Source organism: Narcine bancroftii, chromosome 2 (assembly GCF_036971445.1).
Source record: "Narcine bancroftii isolate sNarBan1 chromosome 2, sNarBan1.hap1, whole genome shotgun sequence".
Taxonomy (NCBI): Eukaryota; Metazoa; Chordata; class Chondrichthyes; order Torpediniformes; family Narcinidae; genus Narcine; species Narcine bancroftii.
In genome coordinates, this window is record NC_091470.1 from 101228447 (window position 1) to 101241303 (window position 12857).

A 12857-nucleotide genomic window follows, 5' to 3' on the forward strand; every position below is an offset into this window, starting at 1 on the left:
GTGTGCGAGAGAGTGAGAGTGTGTGTGAGTGTGCGAGAGTGTGTCTGAGAGAGAGTGTGCGTGTGCGTGTGTGCACGCTCGCGCGCCGCAAGGCCCGGGGGGTGGGGGGGGGGGGGGTGCTTTGGGTGACGCATGTTTCCTAGAAATGCTCTTTTAGCACCGTAAACTAACTGAACCACCCAACCTGCGAAACGTGTGGTCACAGGAGGTTCCCAGAATGCGGAATTATAATGAATGAACGTGCTTGCGATTTCGCGACCCAGTTTTTAAGATGCCATGTGCTGAAAATGCCTTTGTGAAGCAGACCGGGAATCAGAAATGTTGAGTCCAGTTGAAGATCCCCATGGCAAAGTTATTCCCTAAGAACGAACTGAACTCTTTTCTTTCATTACTGTGCCTCAAGTCATTTTTAACGGGATCGAATTTCAACCACTGGGGTTTTCAGGAGGGGTTCGTGGTCAGAAAGATGAAGTCTTCAAACCCAACGAGACACACGAGGTCGATCTGAGGCGGAGACGCAGATCTCCGGGGAAGTTACAGCAACATCACTTGTAGCAGGAACTGGATGATTTAAAATAAAATCAGACGTAGATTTCAAATGTTGCTTAATTGGAATTTCAAGAGGGCGTTGGGGTAAAGTGTGGGCTATAACCAAACAATATCAGGAACTATCATATATTTGTATCTTTTTTTTTGTGCCAATGTTCCTGGTTATCATCCGGGCTGCTTGTATCACACCTGCTATCTCTTAGTGACCTTGGCTGAACTATAAAACATTCTTTGGCTTGGCTTCGCGGACGAAGATTTATGGAGGGGGTAAAAAACATTACAGTACAGAAAAAGGCCTTCGGTTGTGCTGAACTATTATTCTGTCCAGTCCCACTTGACCTGCACCCATACAATAGCAACCCCCCACCCACCCCTTGTGGCTCCCATCCACCTGTCCAAATTCTTCTTAAATGTTAAATTGAGCTGGCATGCACCACTTCAGCTGGCAGCTCGTTCCACACTCCCACCACTCTCTGTGTGAAGAAGTTCCCCCTAAACTTTTTCCCTTTCATGCTTAACCCATAACCTTTGTATCTCACCTAGCCACAGTGGGGAAAAAAACCTACTTGCATTTACTGACTCTCCCTCTTATCATTTTATATACCTCTATTAAAATCACCCCTCCTTCTTTTATACTCTAGGGAATAAATTCCTAACCTGGAAATTCAGTTCCTGAAGTCCCAGCAACACCCTGGTAAATCTCTGCACTCTTTCAATCTTTCCTGTAATTAAGGAATACTCCAAATTTGACTTACCAATATGTTATACAACTTTACCATTACATCCCAACTCCTGTACTCAATACTTTGATTTATGAAGACCAGTTTGCCAATATGCTACACATTTTGCGTCAATGTTCCTGGTTATCAACAGGGGACAACATTTATGTTCTGTCCCCAAAACACTGGGCTACTTGTATCACTCCTGCATCTATTAGTAGTGACTCGGCAGAAGTATTTTAGGTAATCGTGATTCTTAATTTATTTCCATAGCTCATGCAGTAACCAAATTCTGTCTCATGTTGTCACCTCATGCAAAGGATGGAGGGAGGCTCTTTGACTGATTGTTTCCAGTCTCTCTTTCAACACCCTGTCAGCTCCCACCCATGGACAGCTGGTTTCAGGGTTAGGATGAGGTGTGTCCTGCTGTTTCATGCCTACCACTGTAGTTATTTTTTCTTTCGTTAACATGGGCAAAGTATTACTGACTCTTGAGCAGAGTATTATCATCTTGAACAGAGCAGCACATTTCTGGAAAGATAGCTAAATTTGATTCGCAAAAGATATTAGACATGGATTAGATCAGTATCAGATGGGTGCCAGATCTCCCAGGGAAATGAGTAAAAACACACTGAAATGCTGGAGGAACTCACTGGATCTCGCAGTGTCTGTTGGAAGTAAAGATCTATAACTGACCTTTCAGGCCTGAGCCCTTCTTCAAGGTATTACCCAGGGTAATGAACCGATGAAGATACAATCATATTTCTCTTCAGTCCAACATGCTGGTATACGTCACATGTTGGCGAGGGTTATTTTACAACTCATGCACCTTTAGTAAATCTGTCAACTTATTTTATATATGGTTTTGTCATCGTGTGAAAACCTAGGCCTCCGGCAACTAGTTACTGCCAGCTGCTTGGAGTAAGATTAATTTATTGTTTACAGACTCATCCATTTCCCCTAATTATTTGGGATACTATCAAAAATCTGCTGAAAGTCCCAATATACAATCTCTCTCTCTCTCTCTCTGATCTACTCTGCTGGCTACAAAAATTCCCAATAGATTTATCAAGCATGATTTTCCTTCTGTAAATGGACTTCATATTGGTCAATCAGCCTTGTTTTCTAACTGCTCCATTATTTTATAATGGGCTCACTGTGGACTTCAGGCTGATTGGTCTATAATTCCCTACTCTCTTTCTGCCTTCTTTTGTCAATGTGAAACAAAGCATGCAACAACAATTGGTACTCTGACCACCACCACAGACATTCATCTCCTCCATACCATTGTTGCATGGTGCTGTGGTGTGTATCATCTACAAAGTACAGTGTAGTTATTTGCCCGGGTTCCTCTGAGATTGTCTCACGAACCAGAACCAGGAGGTTACATAACCGATCGACTTTGAAATACATCATTATTCCTTCATTATTGCTGGTGGAAACTGCCATGAGGAATGCAAGAAAATGCCAAATAAACAAAGATCTATTTTGTTTTCAGATGAAGGGAAAACAAACCTGAGAAATTGGAAGTGGGATGCCTTGTCATGAAATCTCTAGGGAGAAATCCAATTAGAGTCAGCTGTCATACTTATCTGCTGAGTTGTCAATATCAAGTTTACCGGCACAGTGTGTGCTGGAAATATGTACATTTGCAATCTAATTTATTGCTTCTGCAGCAAGCAGGCTAGAGTTAGATTCACAGTCATAGAGGGAGAACATGGAAACAGGCCATTCAGCCACTGAGTCGACATCGACCATTTAAAAATAACCAGTCACGACTCTATCTATCACACACCTATGCACTAAGACAATCTGAATAGCCAATTAACCTACCAACCCACACAACTTTGAGATGTGGGAAGAAATAAGCATCTGAGGGAAACCCATGGGGTCACAAGGAGAACATGCAAACTCCACATTGAATGGTCTTGAGGTCAGGGTTGGACCTTGGTGCCTTGAGGCAGTGGATCTACTAAATGGTCATCTCTCTCTCTCTCTCTCTCTCTCTCTCTCTCTCTCTCTCTCTCTCTCTGTCTCTGAGTCACTCTTTCTGACTCTCTCTCTCCTTCCCTCCTCAACAATTTAAATTTTTAGGTTGAGAGTAATATCAACAAAAGTAAGATAATTATAGTGTGCACAGGCTTAAGCTAATTTCCTGGAGAAAATGAATTCAAATCCTACCCTAGGGTTTGAATGGAAAATTGAGGTTTTAAACTAGGATTTCTTTCAATGATGCACAAACCTTTTGATTCATGTTAAATGTCAAAACAGGAAGATCAATGCCTTGTTTTCAAAGGAAACCAACCTACTTTATCCAATCTGATCTTTGTTTCTGACAAGTACAGTAAACTATTCTTAAAGCTGAAACTGAGATGTTAGAAATCTGAAAAAATCTAGAATATGTTGGAAGCACTCAGCAAATCAGATAGATTCAGTGAAGGGAGTTACAGAGTAAAACTTTCATGTCAATGACCTTTTGTCATATCTATTAATAAGTGAGTTGACAAAGAACTGCCTGGAGGACCTCAGTGGGTCAGGCAGCATCCATAGGTGGAAATGGTCAGTCCCTTTATTGACTGACCAATGGATCACCGTCCCTCTGGTGCTTCAACGATAGCCCTAGTTCCTGCCTATCAACGAGTGCAGATTTCCTTCTCTGATGTTGAATGATTAAGTAGGTAGAAGCTCAGGATCATTCCCCTCATGAATTCCTAGCCCAGACTGACATTGAGTTGTCCTTCCACCACTTTCCTCTCCTGGTCCATTTATTCGGCCAGGTGTCCTCACCGCAAACTGCGAAATGATGACTGCATCGTCAAGTCAAGTTTATTGTCATCTGATCTCACAACCCGACGAAACAGCATTTTACGGTTCTCATTGCAAAATATGCAGAAACTCAACCAGACATTACACACATACAGACAAACAATACACATGCAGACAAGTATTTATATATACAGATAAATAAATGAAGATTGCACCGTGAATATGAGAGTTTGGAATGATAAGTGTGAGTAGTTCCTTTGGTCGTTTAGCATTCTCATTGCATTGTCTACTGGTGTTACTTTTCACTCTTGTACTGAGCTGGGGTTTCATCACATGATCCTGTTCTGACACTTCCCTTTTCTTCACTATCTCACTGTTCCAGGCCTTGCAAATTTACTTTTTGTCATTTCCTGCACTTCTGCTGTCACCCACCCTGAGCACAGATTGTGGGGGAGAGTGGGGGGGGGTGCTCTTGGACATCACATTCCACCCCAACAGCCTCCACAATCAACCCTAACCCTACCACATACTAATAGACTCGGGAATATGGCCACAGTAGAATGACAGGCTTTGAATTACAGCCCTATAAAATAAAGCTTAATCCTAGTGTATTAAAGTAGTAATTGAAAGAACATGGCCTGAAATAGAGTCCTAGGAGAGGACGGTTAGCGCGATGCTTTTGCAGCACCAGCGACCCAGGTTCAAATCCCATGTTGTTTGTGAGGAGCTTGTATGCTCTCCCTATGTGTGCATGGGTTTCCTCTGGGCCCTCCCAGATGAGTCGGGTTGATTGGTCACATGGGTGTAAATTGGACGGCATGGGCCCGTGGTCTGGAAGGGCCTATAACCAAGCTGACGCACTAAATTATTAAATTATTAGATGATGCAGCATGGAACTAGGTGCTTCGGCAAACCGTGGTCAGCTCTGATCATTAACCATTCATTTTTTTGAAAAATATACTTTATTCATGATAAAAAGGAAACCATACAAATTCTTTACATGCCCATAGTGTCAGTCATATCTGTCCATCCCCATCAATGTACAATGTTACATTTGTTCTCTAAATACCCTGTTACCACTCCTGTGGCACCTTGTCACTCTGCCTCACCCCCCCACCTTTGTTTGAGAGATTTCCACTCGGTCTCAGCCCCTCAATGTCCTTTAATGAGAGGGCTCTAGACTGTGTTCCTTCCCAACAAGGCCCTTGCTTGGCTGTACCAAGTGTTAATGTGTCCCTCAGCACGTATTCCTGCAGCCTGGAACGTGCCAGTCAGCAGCATTTCTTCTCTGACATTTCCATGTGCTGAAAGACCAACCTGACCCAAGTGCATCTAACACAGATAGATCAGCAGTTCTGGGTGTCTGACTGCGTGAGTCCCTGGGAACAGCCCATGGTTTAGAGAGGCCGCTGGAGATGAACCGTGACAAAGACCTTTGCATTCTTCTCCATGCACTCGTAGCAAATCTGCACTCAGCACATCTTCTCTCCACTGCAGTTATCTCGGGGACAACGTGCATAGTGGGTGACCATCAACCATCAGCCCACACTAATCCAACACCAATCCAATTTTTTATTCTCTCCGCTTTCTCTTCCCCTTCCCCTGCATTCTATCCCTCGCCCACACACTCAGGCCTCATACAGTGGTGTCATTCCACCTCTTATCCTGAAATATGTCAATCGCCACTGTGGACTTTATCCCTCCACAAACGCACCTGAAATTCAATGGTACCTGTTGCAGCTCATTCAGAATTCTATGATTGTGAGTAGAGTATCTCCCTCGATGACAAAGACGAGGGCTTAAAAAATACATTAGGTTTGGTTTCTTTTTCAATATTTTTATTAAGATTTTATATAATAATTCATACATACAGAAAAAGATTGATGGATAACACTGATACAGCTGTAACAAAGTTAACAGAATTTTTGTTTACCTTATATAACATTAATTCCTTTTAAAATATTTCTATTGAAATTTACAATTATACAAAATTAAACTGTGCAGTTATATTTTAAGAGAATTGCAGAAGAAAAAAAACCCATCTGATCAAAACCCCTTCCATTTGGCAAAAAAACCTATCGTGGATATCTGGTGAAGACAACTGGAAACCAACAACGCAGTATCGAAGTTTAGATCAGTCTTAAAACTTTAGATTATGGAAATGGTCCATAAAAGGACCCCATGTCTTTAAGAAATTAGTGTTTGAATCTTTAATGACATGCCTAATTTTTTTCCTAAACTTAAACAGGACATAAAATCATTTAACCATTGTGTATGTGTTGGTATGCTTGGTTTTAACATGATCGGTGCCACTGCCCTTCCTGGAAATGAAAACTTGGCATCTAGTCATTTATGGTTAATTAAGCTTCTAATTAATGCATTCCAATTACTGTATTTTTACGCATATAATGTATGCATTACATGCATTTTTTACAAACCAGGTAACTCCTGTGTGTTATATGTATGTGCCCGATAGGCGAATATTTTACATCTTGAAACAACGCACACAATTTAGAGTGGGCATGGGAAAATCACACCGGCAATTTATAGTGAGCGTGGGAAAGTAACGGGGCAATGAAAGAATGCGCACAATTTATAGTGGCTGTGGGAATTGGGTTGATATGAAGTAGCAAAATTCAAAATGTTGATTTTGGGAATATCTCTTTGGCCTGAGTGCCATGGTATTCCAACAGAATATATTCTGGCTAGGGCACTGCAGCTTATCAATGTTAATTGCTCAGACCTGAGGGAAGAGTTTAACAAATGGTGGCTCTGATCTAAGACTACATTAGGATGATTCTGCCCTATGGCATCAGTTTAATCATCCTCATTACATCAAATCGAACCATAAATCTCTCAATTGCACATTATTTTTTAACATGATAAGGTGTTTTCTAAAGAAGGGCTTTTTACAACTCCATTTTAAAACCTATGGAGGCTCTGGACTGTAATCGAAGACACCTTTAAGACAAAATGAACTTGTACCATGACTTTGAACAATAACATTTCGGAAGCCTGATATCATAAGGGATACAACGTTTGGAGGATTGTTGTGAAAAATCCCATTTGAACAGCTGAAGAAGAAATATGATTTATCCAATAAGACCTTTTTTTGTTACCTTCAGTTACAATCCTTCCTTCGGGCCAATTTGGGCCCTGAAATGACTCTGCAGGGACTCACAGAAAAGAAGAAACTACTTAATGAAGGAAATGTATATGTTTATTTCTAGGATGTACCTTTTATTGATGAGTGAGAGCCCAAAGCCAGGTTTGGATAAGTCGAGGTGAGATGGGAGTCAGACTTCGACTCAACAATTGACGAACAACTCTGGTCAGATCAATGTCAGGGAAGTTTGTCGGCTACTATCAATGCTAGGTATAGATTGGTCCATTATAATTTTCCCCATTAACTGTACCTCACCCCACAGAAATTACACCAATATAAACCCGAGTTATTAGGTGTGGTATAGAGGATGGTTCCTTTTTACATTCCATCTGGCTTTGCACAAAGGTGAGGCCTTTCTGGTATGACCTCTGTGACACCCTAACCAAAATCATGGGAGTCACCTTTCCAGTAGATCCAGAACTTTGTCTTCTGGGGAACTTTACCACGGTTGGTAGATCACTAACTAATTCTCAAATTAAATTCACAAAAATGTCCTTATTATGGCCAGGAAATGCATAGCAGTCATATGGAAATCTGACTCCCCTGAACTCATGAATGTGGTCATATCTCACTGGCCTACTGCAGGAGCATGGGGACAAGACAACACCTGGCCGGCTGTCACTCAGCCGGCCTGAATAGATCAAGCCCCACCCGGTCAGATATCAGTGACCCTCTGGGATATAAGCCTGAGCCGGCCCTTCGAAGTCACTCTCAGAGTTTACAGCAACACAATCTCACAGCTGGCTTGGTGGAGTTTTATGGCGAATAAAGCCTGTTGTACAGTCTTTTGGTTTTGTGTGTTTGCTTCTGACCGACAGCGCACCACAATGAATAAGTGGTCTTTGGAGATGAAGGGATGTACCCCACTTGAGAAGGTCACATACAATCTCAGGAAGGGATACAATATCTTCCTAAAAATCTGGCAGCCTTATTTTGTGCATATAGTTACCTCATTGGTGCCAATATAGAGTTACGATTGCTAATGGCTAGCCAGTAGACCTCTGTAAAGATTTTAACACAGTGGTATTATCTTGTCGCCATATGTTTTGCTGTACACACTGACAATGGGATGTTTTTTCTTCATTCTTTCTCTGTTTAATAGGACTTACATAGAGGGGAGGGGGTGGAGGGATGGGTTCCCTTGATGTTTTACATTTGGTATGATTGTTGATTGTTACAAGTATTAAAATGACAAATAAAATATTTAAAAAAAGAAAGGCTTTTTAAATCATGACAGAATTAAAATCCTGCTTAACTCTGAAGTCGATCTTCAATCTATTTAATAGATTCCTCTCCAAAGCTTTTTAATGTGTTGCAGGAGATTATCATCTATATCAGTGGTTCTCAACCCTTTTCTTTCCACTCACGTACCACTTTTAAGTAATCCCTTTGCCATCGGTGCTCTGTGATTAGTAAGGGATTGCTTAAGGTGATATGTGGGTGGAAAGAAAAAGTTTGAAAACCACCGTTTTAATCATTATGTGAACGGATTCATAACTCCAAAGGAAATGGGCCAATGACAATTTTTCTCAAGCAAAATATTTCAGTAACAATTGGGTCTAGAGCAGTGGTTCTAAACCTTCCCTTCCCACTCACAATCCCTATGAATCACAGAGTACCGATGGCATAGGGATTACTTAAAGTGGGATGCGAGTGGAAAGAAAAAGGTTGAGAACCACTGGTCTATATAATGGGTGTAAATTGCAGGATTGTGGCAGATTGTGGGACTATGGAATGTGTTTTGTCTCATGTCCTAAGTTGCTCTTGTGAGTCGGAATGCAGACTACTACACCCCTGCGGTATATGCGTGTGCATGCTACATGAAAATATTTTTACTCACTTTATGATTTCCTGCGCCTTATATGTTTTTTATGCGTTATACAAGTGAAAATACGATAAATGAATACCACTCTTTCATAGATGAGCTCCGTTTGACAATGAGCTGCTTTCAAACTCACATTATAATCATCCCGGCTCTATTCAAACATGATAACTTGGGCAGATTAATGACTGGATTCCTTCTTTCAGCATTGTCCCTCACCACAATTGGTTACAAGATAGAAAGGGATGAGATGGCATTGCTGGTAGATTAATAATGGAATTGCTTTAAATTGCTCTTGGCTGTGCCATCATGCTTCGATTTGTAATATTCCAATTCTGTCAGTAGCTCATGAGTTACAACTCGGTTCAAGAAACCTAAGTGTGTCATTCATCTGATTCAGACACATAAAATGCTTCAGTTTTGAAAGTGTGCTGCTTATATTTTGGATGTTAAAAAAAAATCCAAAATCACTTTAGTTGGTGCAAAACAGGGCAGAATCCCTGTATCCTGGACAATTTCATTTGTATGCTCCAAAGGATGATTCAGCAGAATGTTTTGTGCATGCCTGGTTCCACGTGTGTGCATGTCTCAAACTTGCATTGGGCTAAGGATGCTTTGAGACATCTTTATTTCTCCATTTTCTTACCCCCAGGATATTACCCAGGCTAACATTTGTTTGGATTGGAGTAAGCTGAGTGGCTCTTACTTCAGGATTAAAGTGTGTCTGCTTGGAACAGAGGAATTTATTCAGCCAGAAAGATGGTAAATCTGTGGAATTTGTTGCTACAGGTGGCTGTGTTGAGCATATTTAAGGCAGAGATTGATAAGTAAAATGGTGGATCTGCGGAGAGGACCTAGTCTGACTGCCGTCAGCTTTGTACATGCTTTAAATGGCCTGTAAATGGAGCCGATGGTTTGTTTTTATTTAAAATACCGCAACCACGGGGTCTGCTCCCATCAGTGCCTGTGAATGGCAGCAGCCACAAAGAGGTAAAAGACTCCGGGGAAGCAGAGGACCGGTGTGGGTGCCAGAAAACAGAGAGACCACCCCATGTTTGAGAAGGAGAAGCAGAGGAGATGACCCATGGGACAATGACTGGGACGGGGTTTCTGTGGGTGAAGAATCACACAGGCGGCAGGCCATTGGTGACTCAAGGCAAGGAACCTTGGCAGGCTGTGGGCTGCTGGCGACTGCGGCCGAGGGATTCACTCCAGGCTGCGTATTGCTGGAGACTGGATGAAAGGGCTCCAGGTGTCGGAACTGGGATCCGAGAGGGTGCCGAGGGTGGTGAAGGGGTCCTGATTGTCTCGGAGGTTCAGATCTGGAGCTGATGGTTTGGACTGGACCTTGAATGGCTGCAGGGGCTGTGGAAGCACTAGAGGCAAGTCCACGGGCACTTGATTACTCTGGGGGGGGGAGGGGGGACACTCTCTTTTGGTTCTCTTTCTCAGACTGTAAGAGGCGTTTCAGGCACTTTTTGCCCATGGCGAAGGAGTCTGCCTTGCGGCTGATGAAAACAAATTCTGTGTAATATTGTACTGTCCTTATTATGTAACAATAAATCGAATCTTGAATCTAATTTTTTGATTAGCCAGGGCATCGATGGTTATAGGGAGAAAGCTGGGCAGTGGGGCTGAGTGAGAAAATAGATCAGTTCATTACTGAATGACGGGGGAAACTTGATGGGCTGAATATTTCTGCTCCTATGTCTTATGTTCTTAATTTTTTTTATGGATGGATATTCAGCAACCAAAACAGAAGCAAATACTTGTGAGATTGTTCTCTCTCCCAGGAGGAAGGTGGGTTTTTGGGATAGTACCTTAAGCCAGGTGGATCATGCACTTTTCGGGACCAAAATGGCTTAATGTTTTCCTCAGTTGGACTCCCAATTATATCTGGTGAAACTGACGCTTTTGCCCTTTGTTTCCAGGTTGACAAATACCTCTACCACATGCGGCTATCCGATGAAGTACTGCATGAGATATCAGATTGCTTCCTAACAGAGATGAAGAAAGGCCTTGGGAAAGATACCAATCCAACCTCGTCAGTCAAAATGTTGCCTGGCTTTGTCAGGTCAACTCCTGATGGGACAGGTAAGGTCACGTTTTGGAGGATCTGTTGCACCAGTGCCCATGGGTCCTTCTTGGTCTCTTCCCCTAAGCAATTAGCCCTGTGTAAAATGAGCTTGGTAAAAGAGCCATCTTCTACAGGAGCTCTATCGAGAGCATCCTGGCCAGCTACACCACAATAAGTGTTTTCATACCACAGGTGAGCGGTGACCCTACTTTGTCCCAGAGAAATTCCCAGGAATTCAGGACCTTCCGTCTGCTCCATCCCCGCCCATCAGTCTCTCATCCACCCGCTCCCGGCCATCCTTTGGTCGCTCGCCCACCCACACCCAGCCTTCCGCCCCCCCACTTCGGGGCCACTTTGGCATATGGCAACGGTGGCCCAATACGGGATGAATGGGCAACTTCGTTTCCCATAACCCCTCACACAACTGGAACCGCTCTGGGAAATATAGCTGCACGAAGGATTATGGTTAACGAGGACTGCCATTCATCCTGCATTATGCAACCATCAGGGTGGCTGAAGCAGCCCACTTTTGTCAGATGTATTTAAAAATTTTAATCACCTATACGACGCAGTACGCAACCGTTGACGTTGTGAGGCTTCCTTGCTTGGCCATTTGGCTCTTCACACTGCAGAGAGAGGGTGGTCCAGGAAAATTTCTTGGGGTGGTGGTCCTACCATTTAAAATTTCCGGACTGACCTTTTCGCATCACAGGTTCGTGGAAGGCTTCCCAGGAAAATTTCCGGGGAATGTCCATTTTACAATGCAGTGTGAAAAGGCCCTAGTGTGGTAGAGTTGCTGCAAAGATGTGGATCGGAGGTTAATCCACACGACCATAAGAGAGGCAGAGAAGTTCACTGGTGTCTCCCTTCCCCCCACAATCGATATGATCCACCGGGATGGTTGATGGAACAGAGCATGCAAAATCTTTGAGAACCCCTTCCACTCTTCACACAGCATTTTTCAGCTGCTCCCGTTGGGATAGAGATACGGGGGTATTACCACCGCCAGGCTGAGGAACAGCTTCTTCCCACGGGCAGTGAGAACGCTGAACGCCAAAGGAACTGCTCACACTCACTGTCCGTTACTCTCATATTCACGGCACAGTATTTATTTGAATATATGGATACTTGTCCTGCGTATGTATTACTTGACTGTATGTGTGTTAGGTCTGGTTGTGTTTTGTACTGAGGACCAGAGAATGCTGTTTCACAGGTTGAACTTGTGCAATCACATAGCAATAAACTTGACTTAAACTTGTGCTGGCTATAAAATTGATGAGGATGTTACCCCAAAAGCGGGCAATGCCCATGAAAAGGATACAGTGAAGGCTGATCATGACAAATCAATGTGGGGGTCTTATTACATCCCAGTGCTGCCATATTAGAACTCAATGCTCAATGGGTGCGATAGTGGTTATTGCGATGCTGTTACAGCACCATCTACCTGGCTTCAAATCCAGCACTGCCTGTACGGAGTTTGTACGTTCTCCCTGAGGGTGCGCGGGTTTCTTCTGAGTGCTTTCCTCCTACCCTTAAAATGTAGAGGGGTTGTGCTGTAGGTCAATTGGGTGGCACGGGCTTGTGGTGCCGGAAGGTCGTGTTATTGTGCTCTATGTCTAAATTTAACCATTGGTTCCTACACAAAGCTGTTCAGCAGCAGGATAAGTACCCGCATCAACTGTGCTTAAAGGAATTATCAACACTCTTGAGTTCGTGACTGGTTCGTTCCGCTGAATCTTGATACAAGTCATAAACAGA

General features: G+C 43.0%; 1 protein-coding gene across 3 annotated transcripts in view; it reads left to right on the forward strand.

Annotated features, from left to right (window-relative positions):
• Positions 1-12857, forward strand: part of hk2 (hexokinase 2) — a 115004-nt gene that overhangs the window by 31304 nt on the left and 70843 nt on the right. For all 3 annotated transcript variants that reach the window (XM_069917728.1, XM_069917726.1, XM_069917727.1), the window contains exon 2: positions 10954-11116. In XM_069917728.1, coding sequence (XP_069773829.1) covers positions 10975-11116 — 142 coding nt within the window. In that variant the 5' untranslated portion in view covers positions 10954-10974. The remainder of the gene's footprint in view (positions 1-10953; positions 11117-12857) is intronic.